At 51.6% G+C, this 16,349-nt stretch overlaps 2 protein-coding genes across 4 annotated transcripts in view; one reads left to right on the top strand and one right to left on the bottom strand.

Moving 5' to 3' along the window:
* Nucleotides 1-4,187: 4,187 nt before the first annotated feature.
* PIH1D1 (PIH1 domain containing 1) lies at nucleotides 4,188-9,666 on the bottom strand. Its single transcript, XM_023543241.2, has 9 exons — nucleotides 9,310-9,666; nucleotides 8,726-8,792; nucleotides 8,234-8,413; nucleotides 6,830-6,891; nucleotides 6,662-6,743; nucleotides 6,214-6,358; nucleotides 5,933-6,008; nucleotides 4,447-4,590; nucleotides 4,188-4,308 (listed from the first exon to the last, which is right to left on the bottom strand). The coding sequence occupies exons 1-9, from the start codon at nucleotides 9,397-9,399 to the stop codon at nucleotides 4,267-4,269; spliced, it is 888 nt and encodes a 295-aa protein (XP_023399009.1). The 5' UTR covers nucleotides 9,400-9,666; the 3' UTR covers nucleotides 4,188-4,266.
* A 515-nt stretch (nucleotides 9,667-10,181) lies between these two features.
* The window catches only part of ALDH16A1 (aldehyde dehydrogenase 16 family member A1), a 31,773-nt gene continuing 25,605 nt past the window's right edge, over nucleotides 10,182-16,349 (top strand). For 2 of the 3 annotated variants that reach the window (XM_064293974.1, XM_023543242.2), the window contains exon 1: nucleotides 10,183-10,428. In XM_064293974.1, the coding sequence (XP_064150044.1) occupies nucleotides 10,339-10,428 (90 nt within the window). In that variant the 5' untranslated portion in view covers nucleotides 10,183-10,338. Of the gene's footprint in view, nucleotides 10,429-16,349 lie in introns of all 3 variants that reach the window. The other variant, XM_064293976.1, reaches the window with a different exon arrangement.

The raw sequence follows: 16,349 nt of genomic DNA, 5'->3' as shown, positions 1-16,349 counted from the left end.
CTAGCCCCGCCCTTTTCAAGGCCCTCCCCTCCCGGTTCTGGCCCCGCCCAGTCCCTCCCAGGACCACGCCTCTGAGTTCAGAATTCGCGCCCCTGAGTGGCATCGTTCCCCAATTACGTCCCTTGAGCTGTCCACCACTACCCCATCCTCCTAGATCCCTCTATCCCAGATTTTGTCTCGTCCCCTGAGTTCTCTTCCCAATCTGACGTTTGCTCCACCAATTTAATTCCCCCAAATTTCCACACCCCCACAGCTCCATCTTCCTCTGCGTTTCCGTCTTCTGCGTCCCATCCCATTCCTACCCCTCCTAAATTCTGGACCCGACAGTTCCACCTTCCCCCTGGAATGGCTCCCCCCTGAATTCCCCATCCACCCGTCATCCTCAGTTCCGATCTTCTGAGTTCGTTCCTCCCTGAATTCCAACACCTAGCTCGACCCACCCGTGATCCCTCCTTTGTTCCTTCCCCCGCCCAGTCTCTTCTCTCTGAGATTCATCCCTTTATGAGTTTCATCTTTCCCCTTTTTAATTCCACCCCGCTCCCAGTTCTAGTTCTCCTCTGGGCGCCAACGGAGGTCCCAGTTCCTTCTCTCCCTGAGTTTCGTCCCCCACCTCGGTTTCCCTCCTCCTCTGAGTTCCATTCCCTACAGCTATATCCCGTCCAGGTGCCAACCCCATAGTTTCCTGCTCTCTCTGGAATCTGTGCGGCATGCGCCCTAGAATCTGTTACACTCTCTGAATTCTGTCCCGCCCCTTGGGATCTGTCTCCGCCTCCTGAGAGCTGCCCCGCCCCCTAGGATTTATCCCCACCTAAAAAAAAATTTTTTTTTTTCTTTTTAAAAGCTGCCCCCTCCCCTTCGGATCTGTCCCCACCCTCTGAATTTAGCCCCGCCCCTGAGTTCTGTCCCGGCCCATTCGTTCTGTCCCACCCCTGACTCGCAGCCCCGCCCCTCTGGGGTTGATCTTGGACTCTCCCCTGGTCCTCTGCCCTGCAGACAGGTCCTACCCCGCCCCTTTTTCCAGACCAACACTTCCCCTGACGCTGACCCCCCTCCCCACACTCTAGAATCAGCCCAAGTCGGGCTGCAAGTGCATCTGGGATTAAATTTTCATGATGTGGCACAAGCCCGCGAAAGGGTGGGAGGAGCAGACAGCGCGGCTGGCGGGCGCCACAGACAGGGTGGCCGGGCAGCGACTGACTGCGGGGGACTCTTGGCTCCAGCCTGGTTTCCTCGGGTCTCAAAACTTGGTTGGAGAAAACCCCGGGATCCTAGGGAGGAGGCAGCTGCGGACCTGGATCCCCTAGGACTAAGGTTAGGAGGGGGCCGGGGACCCGGGCTCCTGGGTCCGAGGGAGGAAGGAGCTGGGGGTCCCGCTGCCTGCGTCTGAGGGAGGAGGGGGCCAAAGACCGGTACTCTTGGGTCTGAGAGAGGAGGAGGCTGCGGGCCTGGACTCCTGGATCTATGGAGAAGCCGCAGAGCCTTCCTCACGCGCCACCTTGTGGCGGCAGCGTCCCGGGCCTCGGTGCGGAGGCGGTGGCCGCGGCTCTGGGACAGGTGTGAGGGTGGAGCAGATGGTGAAGAGGAGGAAGTGGGGAGGGGACCCTGCTCCTGCCAAATCCTGGGCCTCCGCCGGAACCGTCACCATGGAGACAAGTGCGGCTGGAAGGTCCCAGCTCGGTACTTTTTTAAGCTCTGTTTCTTAGCCTCCCACGGAGGGTCCAAGCAAACTACAAGTCCCAGCGTCCGCTGGACCTCACCGCCTGCATCGGGTGGGCTGCCTACTCCGAGGGCCTCTGGGAGTTGTAGTTCACACTCTCTAGGACAACGTCCGGAGCCCACGTTCCGCCCTCTGGCGGCCACAGCCGCTTGCGAACCACAAGACCCTACCTTAAGTCACCGACCCCTTTTCGAATTCTTCCCCATCTACTCCTTCTCTCACTCTGTTCCAGCCACACTGGCCTCTTTGCCGTTCCTCCAAGTATGAGACGCCATTTACTTACCCTCCTAGGACTCATGGGGGTTGGGAATCATTCAGTGACTCAACAAATAACGGAGTCCCTGCGGGGATCAATGGGTTTAGGGCTAACTGAAAGATTGGGAGTTCGAACCCACCCAGAGACTGCTCGGAAGAAAGCCCGGGTAATCTGCTGCCAAAGGTGACAGTATGAAAATCCTATGGGTACAGTTCTACTCTGACGCACATGGGGTCACAATAGGTTGAAATTTGCTTCGCAGCAACTTTTTTTTTTTTTTTACTACAAGCTAGGCATTGTCACACCTTGGGAAATATAATGCGGGGTAATACTGGGCATTGGAGGACCCCCCAGAGGAGAATTCTAACCCAGCCAAGATCAGCAAAAGCTTAAAATTTGCAAAGCTGCCAAGGAAAAAGCTCAATAAAAAAGGGCGGGGAGTGGGGGAGGAGGGGCTTAATAGGTGAAAAGTGTTCCCAGCAGAGCAAACAGCAGGTGCAAAGGTCAAGACATGAGAAAAGCCTGGTGGCCTAAGGCCCTAGAAAGTTTGGTGTGATTGTGGTGTGGAGCAGGATTCCAGGAACAGGAATTTTGTCAGGGTGACAAGGAGGGGAGGCTAGAGATAATGGCCAGGTGACTTCCACACAAGAACTGAAAGCAATTAGAAATTTCCTGGGTAGATGTAATGGGGAAGAGGATACCTGGTTGTTGTTGGTTGCCATCTAGCGGCTCCAACTCTGACTCACCGCAGCCCCATGTACAAAAGAACCATCTTCCCAATTGTTCTTTCTCACAATTGTTGGTGTGCTCAAGTCAATTTTTGCAGCCACTGTGCATTTTGAGTGCCTTCTAACCTGGGGGGCTCATCTTCCAGCACTGTATCAGATAATATTCCATTGTGATCTACAGGGTTTTCGTTGGTTAATTTTTGGAAGTAGACTGCCTGGCCTTTCTTCTTGGTCTGTCTATAGGCTCTGCTGAAACCTGTCCACCATGTGTGACCTAGCTGGTATTTGAAATACCAGTGGCATAACTTCCAGCATCATAGCAACATGTAAGCCACCACAGTATGATAAACTGACAGATGGGTGGTGTAGAGGTTTAAGAATGACATGGGGGCCCTGTCTGACCTCTTCTAACTTTGCAAGAGGGAAGGAGAATCAAGATCAACAGCCCAAGGCTGATTCTTATGAGGCCAAGGTCAGACATGCCTTCTCTCCACCATCTTTACCAATTCTGACACAGTCAGTCCTTCCCATAGCACTCTCTACTTCTCTACCGGGTTCAGTAGTTCATTGCAATGGCCACACAGAACTCACAGACAATACTCATGATTATGGGGTTTATTAGGGAAGTAAGAGTTACGACTCAGGTTCAGGAACACTCTGGATACAGTTCTTCCATCAGGACAGCCTCTTCCCAGCTGTGCTCACAAGAATGCCTTTCCCTGGCCCTGTCTCTGCCCAAAGGCACTTTGCTTTCTCTCTCTGTGGGCCAGGAAGCCCACCACGCTGTCTCCTGCTGCTGGGTCTCTGCTACCTTCAGCTTTTTTTTCTGTCTCCTGGTTCTAGGAGCTTCTCAGTGCAGGGATCCTGAGTCCAAAGGACACGCTGGCCCTTCTTCCTTGGTGGTGGTGGGATCTTCTCTTTCCCACCTCCGGGGTGGCTCTCCTCAAGCCCAGTGGGATGGCAAAACTGACCAATCCCCTTGGTGGGCTAGAATCACTCTATTTGCACAGTCCTATAATTAAGTGGGAGTTACAAGACCATGGCAAGAATGGCCACACAAAAGTGATCCATCCCACCACAAGAGGACACTAAGAGGGAAAAACAAATAATGTGAAAAGGTACAGAAAAATGGGTGTAGCCAGGACATTCTCCAAAGTTCAGAATGAGGAGGAGAAAAATGAGGATGGAAGGGGCCAGACCCCAGGGCCTTCAGTGCCAGGCTGAGGAGCTTGGACCTTCTCCTGGGGGTCACTGGGGAGCCAAAGAAGGGCCGTGACCAGGAGAGGGGCAGGTTATGAGGGGGACTAACTGGAGGAGAGAGACTGGAGGCTGGGAGGCCAGGGAAGAGGCTAGTGTGAGGGTCTAGGCAGGAGAGGCCCAGTTCTAAGCTGGGACCAGGGACTCTGCAGCATTTTAGGGCCACAGCCCAACGTCCTTCTTGCCTGCCACCCTATTTACTTCTAGCCAGAGACAGAACAAAGGCAAATATCTTTTATTTCAGTTTATTTTAAAGAAGCCATCAGCCTCTCCTCCTCCGCTCTTGCAAGCACAAGAAAACATCAAGATTAAGAAGGCACCAATAGGAGAGGCATCGCCACCATCAATTGCTGTAAAAAGAGAGGGCAAGGGTGAAGACTTGGGGCCTAGGAGTCTCAGCCCCCAGCCCCCCACTCCCTCAGACCCAGGAATCTGGGCCCCTGCCCTCCCCAGTACCACCCCTCCCCTCCTTAGACCCCCCCAGGTACCTTTCTCTTCCTGTGGAAGGCAGCCTTGCTCTCATCAGCATTGATTCGCAGGGGGATGCAGGCATCCAGGTGGTATAGCTGCTGGGGGCCCTCCATCACCAGGCGGTTCTCCCCGAGCTCCAGAGACAGCCCCATGGCTCCATCCTGGGGATGTGGTGGGATCAGCCCCCTCCCAGCACCAGGACAACGATAACATGGACAGGCAGAGCAGCCTCCAGTATTGGGATACTATATTTCAAAAGGTCTAGTCTCGAAGGACCCCAGAGGTCATGGTCCCCAGACCTTCTGTTAGCCCAAGACAGGAACCATTCCCAAAGCCAACTCTTCAGACAGGGATTAGACTGGACTACAGGATAGAAAATGATACTGGTAAGAAGTGAGGTTCTTGGATCAAGTAGACACATGAGATTATGTGGGCAGCTCCTGTCTGGAGGTGAAATGAGAAGGCAGACGGCTGGACGGACAGGGGGAATACAGGGTGGAGAGGAGTGTGCTGTCTCATTAGGGGGAGAATAACTAGGAGTATACAGCAAGGTGTATATAAATTGTTGTATGAGAAACTGACTTGATTTATAAACTTTCACTTAAAGCACAATAAAAATTTTATAGAAAAAAAAAAAGTCTAGTCTCCCAGGAAGAAGGTGGGAGATGGTAATTATAGGTCTCCATCAGGGCTTCAAACTGGTTCAAACCAGTTCGATCATGACCGATGAAGCAAAACAGGTACAGACCCAAAATTTTACAATTTGGCAGATTTGGCAGGGCACCCAGAACAGGAAAAATTACAGGACAAAGCCCTGGAATGGAGACTCAGAAGAGGCGCAGTGAGCCTTTTCAGGAGCCTGAGGGGTGAGACTGGATTATTGGCAGGATTGTAAGAATCCACGTTCACCATAACTTTAAAAATTAAGATCTGTTCTGGCGATGCTTCCTCTGCTTCCTTGGCCATGACTGAATTGGGCAGTACCAGTCCCCAAGGCATCAAGGGGTGTGGTCAGCACTAAGAAGTGTGTCCTGTAGTCCCAGGTCCAGAGGAAGCAGGCTCACAGGGCTCACAGAGTATTATGCACTAAATTGCATCCTCCAAAAATATGTATTGCAAATCCTAACCCCTATACCTGTGGTTATAATCCCATGTGTGAATGGGTTTTCTTTGTTATGTTAATTAGTGTAGGATGTGTTTGAAGTCAATCTCTTTTGTGATCTAAAAGAGCAGATTGAGAACTAACCAAGCAAGCAAGCATCGACTGGGGAAGATAGATGCCAGGCCACAGGAAGATGGGCAAGAAAGTGAGGAGCAAAAGATGAAAAGACAAGGACCTTCCCACAGACTCCATGGCACCTAACAACACCACAACGGTTAACTAAGATAAGCCAGTGAGGAAGCTGCACAGCCCAGGTCCAGCGAAAGCCGCCCCCCTACTCCCCTTCAGAGGCCCCCAACCCCCAGACCCCATGCTCCTGCACTTCTCATGCATGTACTCACCAGCTTGGGGAGGTCAATTTCAGCCAAGAGGAGGTCAGGTGCTTCCAGCCAGAGGTTTAGGTGAGGCTTCTCTGGGCTGGAGAGGAACAAGACTCAGAATTCAGGAGAGCCGCCAGATCTTTACCCGAGCTATCCCTCGAGCTAATCCCTCTGCCCCCTACGGTTCCCTGCCTTCCCCTGATGCCTCAGAAAGCCTCCCAGAGCCCCTGGCAGTTCCGAGGATGCAGTGTGGGAAGGGAGAATGCGAGAGGGATTCAGGAACACCTTGGGCAGAGACCCACCCATTGCCGGCCCACCCAGGCTCAGTAGCCCGGTATCCCGTCGTGGGAAGATTCCCCAGCTCCTGGATCCGAGGACGTTGCTGGGAGCGGATGTTCTGCTGGGAAATGGAGCCCAGGAAAGGCCGATTCTTCAATATGCGCCATTCTGGGGGAGTCAGGGTCAATGGTCGCCCTGTCAGGGTTCCATTTGCTCCCTCGGGGTCCTTTCCCTGGAGGCCAGAGGTCTGACCACACCCCGTAGCCCGCCCACCTTAGCCCCTCCTATAGAAGGGTTTTCCCCAATCAAATCCACTTCCTAGACCCCACCCATCCTAGGCCGCCCAGACCCCGCCCCTTTCTGACTTCCAAGCCTAACTCCGCCTCCCAGCACTCCTAGGGAAGCCCCGCCTCTCAAGGGTTGCCCCCACCTGCTCCTGGCTCCACCTACTCTCCCAGGCCCGCCCCTCACCGGGATTCAGCTGCAAGCTGTATTTGTCCTCAAGACCCTCCCTGGCAATGGTGACCACAAGCTCCCGCAAGAAGTCGCTGTTCTAGAAGAGAAAGGGAGAGGGGGCAGATTGGGGGGTGCTGGGTATTGGAAAGAAAGGTTCTGTCCCCCCACAGCCCCGCCCCTAACCTGCATCCTCCGGTAGAAGTCACTGTTCACGGCCACGTCGTAGGCAGTGCAGCCTTGGCCTTCTGCAGGGAGAAAAACGGGGTCAGACCCCCCTAGCCCTCCGCGGGAAGCCAGACACAGACAAAAAAAACATTCAGGGTCAGCAACCACAGGAACCACAGAGACGCAGCGCAGATAAGGAGGCGAGCTCTCAAGACAGGTCCTCCCTCTCCAGCCTGGACTCTCAGCCCAGTCTCCTTCCCGGCCCATCTCTCCCGCTCTGGTCTTTCCCCACTATATGCCTGGAGCTGACCCCACCCCTGCCCTACTCACAGATCTCCCATGGCTCTCCAGTGCCCCCAGGTAAGGTCCAAGGCCCTCGGCCTGGCCCCTGCCACCCCTCGGTGAGAAGCCCATTTCTCCTTTGCCGACCCCGTCCCTTTAAATTTTTTCCAATCACTCTAATCACTGGCTGATCCAATCCAATCATTCTTTCTGGCCTCTGGGCCCCTCTGCTTGGAACCCTCTTCTGTCTCTGCTGGATTAACTCCTCCGTATCTTTCAAACCTTATATTCGGCACCTCCTCCTCCAGGAAGCTTCCCCTGCCCCCTTGGTGCAGGTGGACAGTCTCCTCTGGGCTGTACTGGGCACCCCTCCAGTGCAGCACATATCACACCGTATTGAAACTGTACCTGTCCCCTTTGTCCCCACCCAAGACCAGGAGTTTCTCAAGGGCAGGAGCTGGGTCTGATAAGTTTCTGCTCCTCAGGGTGCTGCACAAAGCTGGGTCCCCAGGAGGCTTCAGGCAACACGTGTGAATTGAAAAAACAAAGAGAAATGCAAGAGGGGACAAAGGCAGGGCTGGAGGCTGAAGAGAACAGGCAGTGGAAAAAACAGAGATGAATGAGTGAGGCTGGGCCTGGACTAGAGCCAGGAGATCCACAGATGAGCACAGAGCCCCCTGCCAGCCCTCTCCACCATGGAGTGGGGCAGGGGCAGGGCCAGCCTGGCCGGGGCAGGGTGCCCAAGAAACTATGGAAATGCCACAGGGACAAAGAGCAGGGTAGGGGAGAGTCTCCTGGATCTGACAGAGTAGAGGGCTGGAGATCCGGATTTCTGGGTCTAAGGGTGCCATTGGCAGGGCCAGGACTACTGAGTTTAAGGGAAGAGGGGGCTGGGGCCCAGACTTCTGGGTCTGAGGGAGGAGGCGGATGGGGACCCTGGACCCCTGGGGAAGGAGGGGACAGGGGCCTGGACTCCTGGGTCTAAGAGAGGAGGATCTGTAGCCCTAGACCCCTGGGTCTAGGGAAGGCAACGGGGGCCTAAACTTCTGGATCCTGGGGAAGGAGGGAAGAGGGGCCTAGTCTCCTGGGGTCCTGGGAAAGGAGAGGGCCTGGACACCTGGGTCCCCTAAGCACACTGACTTGCATCCAGTTCGGCATGAGGCTCCCCCAGACTCATGGGAATGCGGAACCCAGCTTGGTCCTCCTCCAGCATTTGAAGCAGCTCATCCTCAGTCACGTCAGCCGGGGGCGGGATGGAGGGCGAGTGGCAGATATTGATGAAAACCTTCCCTTCTGATGAGCTGGTCTTTATGCAGAAACCTGGTGGGAGTAGCTTTCTCCTGCCCATCTGTCTCAGAACAGGTCTCATTCTCCTTTACAGTCTCAGTCCTTCTCCCTCTTTGGGTCTTTGTTTTCCCTCCTGCCGGGTGTTCCCCCACCCCCACCCAGATCTTTCTCCCCTTAATCTATCCCTTCCCTCCTCTCCTCAGATCTCTGGCCACTGTCACTTCCACCCGCACTTGGTGTGTCTCTTTCCTCCCTCCTCTTTTTGTGTCCCCTGTCCCTTCTGAGTCTCTGTCTTTCCCTCTCTGGGACTCTAGCCCTCTGTCTCTGGGTTTCCGTCTTTCTCACCAGGCTGAGGTTGGATCTGTGTAGATTCTGGTCTGGTTGTCTGGGCTTGCTGGAGCTCCTTGGAGGCCTGTGTGAAGGAAACAACCTCCAGGCTTGGAGTCTGTACCCTCAGAACCCTCATCTGCCCCTCAAATGTTTACTGAGCAACTGTTATGCACAAGAGCTGTGGATAACATGGAGAGTAAGACATACTAGGTGCCCCTCCTCCTTTGAGGACCCAGAAGAACACAAACATTAACCCCACTACCATTTCTGCCACAGCCTGGCAAACTTGGGGCCCCCCCCAAAAAAATCAAACCTGTTGCCATGGAGTCGATTCCAACTCAGAGCAAACCTATAGGACAGAGTAGAACTGCCCCATAGATTTTCAAAGAGCAGCTGGTGAACTCGATTTTGCTGACCTTTGGTTAGCAGCCAAGCTCTTAACCATTGAGCAAACAAGGCTCACCAAGACTTGGGGCCAGACAACTACAATTCCCGTAAGCGCTGTTGCCGCCTCAGTGCATTCTGGGAACTGTAGTGCTATCTCTGTGCACAAACAATTCCCGAACATCCAGGTACCGAGGAGTCTGGTCAGTCCGCACCTGCAGGAGCAGCTCCTCGAAGCGCGCCTCCTCAGGGCCCATCGTCTCTGTCTCGCTTAGCTCGGGCACTAGCAGCTTCGAGTCCGCCATGTTCCTGGGAAAGAGACCTAGGCGCCTGACGTGGAGGAAACTTCCCCGGGCCCCACTGCCAACTCCTTAACTGACTCCCGACAACTACAATTCTGGTCGAAAACCTAAGAATCTGGTCTGAGACTACAGTTTCATTCCAGACTAGCCATCGTCCTTAAATCAGTTAGGAACCAACATCTCTGGAAGTACTCCTGGCCTTAAGTTCTAAATGTATAAGCAACGCCACACTTCCGGTTTCTGTGTGACCATGGTACTTGAGGGTGACACACTTCCGACTGCCCACACGCTCATTCTCAATCCAGCAAGAGCCGTCTATTACCGGCCAATCATGTTTAAAGACTGAAGCCACAGATGCCGCTTCGACCAATCAAAAACGAAACCTGAGCCCCGCCGGCCTCGTTTATAAATGATCATATAGGCAAATGCCACACTTCCTGTGTCTAAAGAAAGCCACACTTCCTGCTCTTCCCGGCAACCACTTCCGGCCAGGTTCTGTACAGTTAGGTTAGCTACGGTGAACTATTACTTCTTCCCAGAGCTAGATTCAGTTCCCTACTAGATGTATTTCGGACTAAAAGTTGCACTTCCTGTCAACAATGTAAGCAGGGTGGCAAGAAGACACATAAATAGGACCATTCTTCTACACCGGCAACCTTCATATTTGCAGGTGACCCACAATTCCGATCTCCTGCACCACCACCCCTTACCCCGTCTGGAGAAGTACGCATGCTCTAAGCTACAGTCCCAGCGAAGGCCAATAGGTGAGCCTCATAGATCCTAAGGCGGGGAAATGGGCGGGATCCACGTTATCAACCGTAGCTCCAACCCCTTCTTGGTCTAGACCCTTTGGGTAGAGAGGGCAGTGCTTACTTTTGGACCTCAGGTTTTCCCTGGGGAGAGTGCCCCGCAGTCCTTTGTGGAAAGCGGTCTGGGCGAGTGATGGCTGCGACGCGCGCGGGGCCCAAAACCCGAGAGATCTTTACCACGATGGAGTACGGACCGGTGCCTGAGAGCCATGCATGCGCACTGGTGAGGGACTGCCCGGGCCAGCGCTGCCCACCCCACTCCCCGACTTCCCCGGACTCGTTTTGCTCGCGGACTCCCGTGAGCCACTGCGGGAGATCAGCCCCTCTCGGCTCCCGTGATTCCCGCCACCCCTTAGACCAACCCCTGGAGGACCGTTCCCGTGATCCTTCGCGGCTGCTCGTTTTAGCCCGTTAGCCTATTCCCGGGAGCCTTAGTACCTTGCTGGCCACGATCCTAAGTGGGGCTGCCCAGGGGCCTCTGGACGCCCCTGTTCCTCAGGGCTTCCTCAGAACCTCCCGTGATCCCCGGAGACTCGGAATTTCTGTGGAGCTTCCGTTGTCCCCTCGGAACCCTCGTACTACCCATGATTCCTTAGGGTATAATTTCCGTGATCCCCCGTGGCACCTTAGAATTCCTGTGGCAGTGCTCACTGGAGACCCTCAAAATTTCCGTGGAGCTCCTGTGATCCCACAGGGCCCCCCGGTACTTGTGGGGCCCCTATAATTTCAGGGAACCCTCAGAGTCCTAGAATATATCAAAACTTTCTGAAATTACCTATGGCTCCCCCAGAATACATGGAACTCACACGATCCCTCAGGGCCACCTCAGAACTTCTCTTGATACTTCACTGCTCTATAAATTCTTCATGACTCTCCCGTGATCCCCCGGGGTTCCTCAGAACGTCCCTGGGACTCCTGTAATCTCCCAGGGTTCCCTCGAACCCATCGGGGTGTCTGTGAATAAGTAGGGTGTCTCGAATTCTCTGTAATTCCCAAAAGTCCCTCAGGATGGTTAGCAGCTGAGCATGTTAATGGTTTGTATCACCCAAGGACTCCTGATGTGATAATAGCCTATATTTATGGGTGCTTTCTATGAGTCGGAAAGCCTGGAGGTGTAGTCGTTAAGTGCTACGGCTGCTAACCAAAGAGCAGTTCGAATCCGCCCGGCGCTCCTTGGAAACTCTATGGGGCGGTTCTACTCTGTCCTATAGGATCGCTAGGAGTCGGAATCGACTCGACGGCACTGGGTTTGTTTTTTTTGTTTGTTTTTCTATGAGTCAGGCTGTGTGTTCAAAGTTCCCCATTAAGCTTTGGTGATCCCTCAGAGACCCCCACAACCCACACGTGAGAAACTTGGGCATCTTTTGAGGGGGAGAGGAGCCAGGGGAAAGTTGTGAGCAGAAGAAGGATAGGGCCAGCTCTGGGTGTCGGAAAGAAGCTCCTGGGGCCACATAGGGAATAGACTGGAGAGGTAGAGGCAGGGGAGAGGGCTACAGCAATGGTCCAAGTGGGAGAGGGAGGAATGGGAGCCTGGTCCCAGTTATGAACATGGAGAGGAGGAGGGGTAAGGCAGAGATACAGGAGACAGGATTTGGGAATTTGAAGGGAAAACGACCGTTCTTGAGGTCTGGCCCTGTGACTGAGTGACTGTTTCCCAGATGGTGAGTATAGGAGGAACAGGTTTGCAGGGAAAGATGCTGAGCTCAGTAGTGAAATGTTGAGAGTATGAGGGGCCTGGGCCTTGTGCAGGAGTCAAATGATAATGTGGGTCTGTGCCTCAGACCAGTGATTGGACTACGCACAGAGATCTGGGAGTCGCCAGTGTAAAAGGGTAATTGACCAGTGCGAGTGATAAGATTGCCTAGAAGTATAATGTAGACTCTGACAACAAGAGGGTCTGGGGACAGAGTACAAAAAATCTTCATACCTGGAGGTTGGTTGTTTTTGTTGTTACATGCCCTCGAGTCGGTTTCGACTCACAGTGACCCTATGTACAGCAGAATGAAACACTGCCTGGTCCCGCGCCATCCTCACAGTTGTTATGGTTCAGCCCATTGTTGGAGCCACTGTGTCGGTCCATCTCATAGAGAGTCTTCCTCTTTTTCACTGACCCTCTACTAAGCATGATGTCCTTCTCTAGGGACTGATCACTCCTGATAACATGTCCAAAGTACATGAGACAGAGTCTTGCCATCCTTGTTTCCAAGTAGCACCCTGCCTGTACTTCTTCCAAGACAGATTTGTTCGTTTTGCCAGTCCATGGTATATTCAATATTCTTTGCCAACCATAGTTCAAAGGCATCGATTCTTCTTCAGGTCTTCCTTATCCGTTGTCCAGCTTTTATATTCGTATGAGACAGTTGAAAACACCATGGTTTGGGTCAGGCGCATCTTAGGCCTTAAAGTGTCATCTTTGCTTTATAATACCTTAAAGAGATCTTTTGCAGTGGATTTGCCCAGTGCAATGTGTTATTTGATTTCTTGACTGCTGCTTCCGTGGGCATTGATTGTGGATCCAAGTAAAATAAAATCCTTGACAACTTCCATCTTTTCTCTGCTTATCATGATGTTGTTTATTGGTCCAGTTTTGAGGATTTTTGTTTTCTTTATGTTGAAATGTAATCCATACTGAAGGCCGTGGTCTTTGATCTTCATCAGTAAGTGCTTCAAGTCCTCTTCACTTTCAGCAAGCAAGGTTGTGTCATCCGCATAATACAGGTTGTTAATGAGTCTTCATGCAATCCTGATGCCCCATTCATATTCATATAATCCGGCTTCTTGGATTATTTGCTCAGCACACAAGTTGGAAAGTATGGTGAAAGGATACAACCCTGATGCACACCTTTCTTGACCTTAAACCACACAGTATCCCCTTGTTCTGTTCGAATGACTGCCTCTTGGTCTAAGTATAGGTTCCTCATGAGCACAAGTAAGTGTTCTGGAATTCCCATTCTTCGCAATGTTATTCATAATTTGTTATGATCCACACAGTCGAATGCCTTTGCATGGTCGATAAATCACAGGCAAACATCATTCTGATATTCTCTTCTTTCGGCCAGGATCCACTTGACATCAGCAGTGATATGCCTTGTTCCACGTTCTCTTCTGAATCCAGCTTGAATATCTGGCAGCTCCCTGTCAATGTACTGCTCCATCGGCTTTGAATGATCTTCAGCAAAATGTTACCTGTGTGTGATACTAATAATATTGTTCAATAATTTCCACACTCTGTTGGATCACCTTTCTGTGGAACGGATATAAATAAGGATCTCTGTCTTCCAAATTTCTTGGCATAGACAAGTGAGCACTTCCAGCACTGCATCTGTTTGTTGAAACATCTCAGTTAGTATTCTGTCAATTCCTGGAGCCTTATTTTTTGCCAGCGCCTTCAGTGCAGCTTGGACTTCTTCCTTCAGTACCATCGGTTCCTGATCATATGCTACTTCCTGAAATGGTTGAACATCAACCAATTCTTTTTGGTCCAGTGACTCTGTATTCCTTCCATCTTCTTTTGATGCTTCCTGTGTCATTTAATATTTTTCCCCAGAATCCTTCAGTATTGCATCTCGGGGCTTGAATTTTTTCTTCAGTTCTTTCAACTTGAGAAATGCCAGGTGTGCTCTTCCCTTTTGGTTTTCTATCTTCAGGTCTTTGCACTTTTCGTTATAATACTTTGTCTTTTCAAAGCACTCTTTGAAATCTCCTGTTCACCTCTTTTACGTCATAATTTCTTTCATTCGCTTTAGCTAGTCTACATTCAAGAGCAAGTTTCAGGGTCCCTTCTGACATCCATTTTGGTCTTTTCTTTCTTTCCTGTTTTTTTTTAATGACCTTTTGCCTCCTCGTGTATGATGTCTTTGATGTCCTTCCGCAACTACTCTGGTCTTCAGTCGTTACTGTTCAATGCATCGGATCTATTCTTGAGATGGTCTCTAAATTCAAGTGGGAGGTTGGTTAGAAGTGGAATATCCTATAAGTAGGAACAATATGATTTAAAAAAAAAGTTGCCATCCAGTTGACCCTGACTCATGGCGACCCCATGTGTGTCAGAGTAGAACGGCACTCCGTAGTGTTTTCAGTGGCAGATCTTTCAGAAGTAGATTACCAGGCCTTTCTTTGGAGGTACCACTGGGTGGACTTGAGCTTCCAGACTTTTGGTTAGCAGCTGAGCATGTTTAAAAGCAGCGTGGAGGTAGTGTCTGACCTCTTATAACTTCATAATGGGGAAGGAGAATCAGGATCAACAGCCCAAGGCAGATTCCTATGAGGTGGAGGTCAGACATGCCTTCTCTCTCTGCCATCTTTACCTATTCTGACACCAACCATGCCTCCCACAGCACTCTCTTATTCTCTGCTGGGTTTGATAATCCATTGCAGTGGCCATACAGAACTCAGACAATACTCACGATTAGGGGGCTTATTAGGGAAGTAACCGTTACAATTTAGTCTCAGGAACACTCAGGATATAGTTCTTCCATCAGGACAGCCTCTTCCCAGCCATGCTCGCAGGCATGCTTCTCCCTGGCCCTAGGCCTCTTACCAAAGGCACTCAGCTTTCTCTTTCTGTGGGCTGGGAAGCCCAGCACACCATTTCCTACCACCGAGCCTCTGCTGCCTTCAGTGTTACAGCTCCCCTTCTCTCTCCATCTCCTGGTTCCAGGAGCTTCTCAGCACAGGGGTCCCGGATCCAAAGGACATGCTCTCTGCTCCTGGCTGTTCTTCCTTGGTGGTGGTGGGATCCTCTCTCGCCTGCCTCTGGGGTGGCTCACCTCCAGCCCAGTGGCATGGCGAAAACTGACCAATCCCTTTGGTAGGCCACAATTACCCTATCACACAGTCCCGCCCAATCATTTGGGTGGGAGTTACAAGACCATGGCAAGAAAGGCCACACCAAAGCAATCCATCGTACCACAGGCCACCCCCTGGCTTTTCTAGCCATGGTTCTTTTATTTTTGGAAGATAACTTTCCCCTCTCAATCATTTTACCGGTCCAAAATAATCGTTAACAATTTGTCCTTCAATAGGGCAAAGAGTCCTTGGGGTGAGGTTACTCAGGAACTGGCCATTCAGGTGTGCTGCAGGTTTCCATCGGATCTGGCCAGGTTCTCCAGTAGTTCGTCTCATCTTCACCCTTTCTGGTGTCTGATAAAATTCAGCTGAGAGAAGGTTATGCCCTTGCTCTGAGCTTCATGAGATATCAGCGTAGCAAAACCTTTAAGGGACTTTAGGTTCAGCCACTGTACTGAAGTCCCACAGCGCATTTCCCTTAGTCCGCTCTTTCAATACTTACAGTCTCTACAATTACAGTTTTACAACCACAATTCACCCTGTTAACAATCATCACAACTGAATCATATAATCCTATCAACATTTTCCCCCACCCTGTCTTCCCCAGACCCATCAGAAAAAGAGAAATCTATTCAGTGGGCATCCTCACTTTCCCCCCTCATGTTGAGTGTGAGGCACACCCATGAAAGCGTGTAAGCCAGCCACTTCCCGCGTTTATCTCTCCCCGTTTTAGGTAGCCAATGTGTAAATTGCCCATCCTATCAAACCAGCACTCTGAGGAGACAAGCATGTTCCTTGGTCTTGAAGAATCTTCTGTTCCCGTTGGAACTTTGAACATCTGCATCCATAAGCAAAGTCCAGTCCAGGGCAAGCCATCAAATTGCAGCAATCTACACTAGCTCCCAGAGTCAAACATCTTTCTCTTCATTCACTCGGGTTTTGGTCAGCTCATCCCTAGCCATCCAAGCTAGGTCACAATGGGTAGCAGCTTTATGGTCGAGAGTTCACTTACACCTTCACAGACAGCCCCTTCACACTCTCATCCCTAGCCCCCTTGAGCTAGGTCATTGGGTTCCACCCATAAACATAGGAGTCCACACAACTCCTTTTCCTTCTGACCATCCAGCCCTTCCTCTCTCTCATCCCTAGACTCCATGGGCTAGGTCAACGGGTGCCAGTGGAGCATGTCCAAACTCAGCCCGTCTCTTCGCTGCTGCATCTCCCCTACTTCCCCTCATGAGTAGACCTTCTTATGGGCACTGAATTTTCCTTCCTGGAGGCATCTAACAGCAAACCACTTGCTCGAAATTCAAAAAGCAAAAGGATCGCTCTTTTCTTTTGTAAGTCCTTCCTTCA

This window comes from Loxodonta africana, chromosome 11 (assembly GCF_030014295.1).
Source record: "Loxodonta africana isolate mLoxAfr1 chromosome 11, mLoxAfr1.hap2, whole genome shotgun sequence".
NCBI lineage: Eukaryota > Metazoa > Chordata > Mammalia > Proboscidea > Elephantidae > Loxodonta > Loxodonta africana.
Note: the sequence above shows the minus strand (reverse complement) of the source record. Positions and strands in the feature narration are given on the sequence as shown.

Coding starts and splice junctions, on each gene's coding strand:
- PIH1D1 (XM_023543241.2), bottom strand. CDS start 9,399: ATGGCGGACTCGAAGCTGCTAGTGCCCGAGCTAAGCGAGACAGAGACG. Junction 6,892..8,233: donor TCATGCCGAACTGGATGCAA/GTCAGTGTGCTT, acceptor TTCTCCCTGCAG/AAGGCCAAGGCTGCACTGCC. Junction 4,309..4,446: donor CCTTCCACAGGAAGAGAAAG/GTACCTGGGGGG, acceptor CTCTTTTTACAG/CAATTGATGGTGGCGATGCC.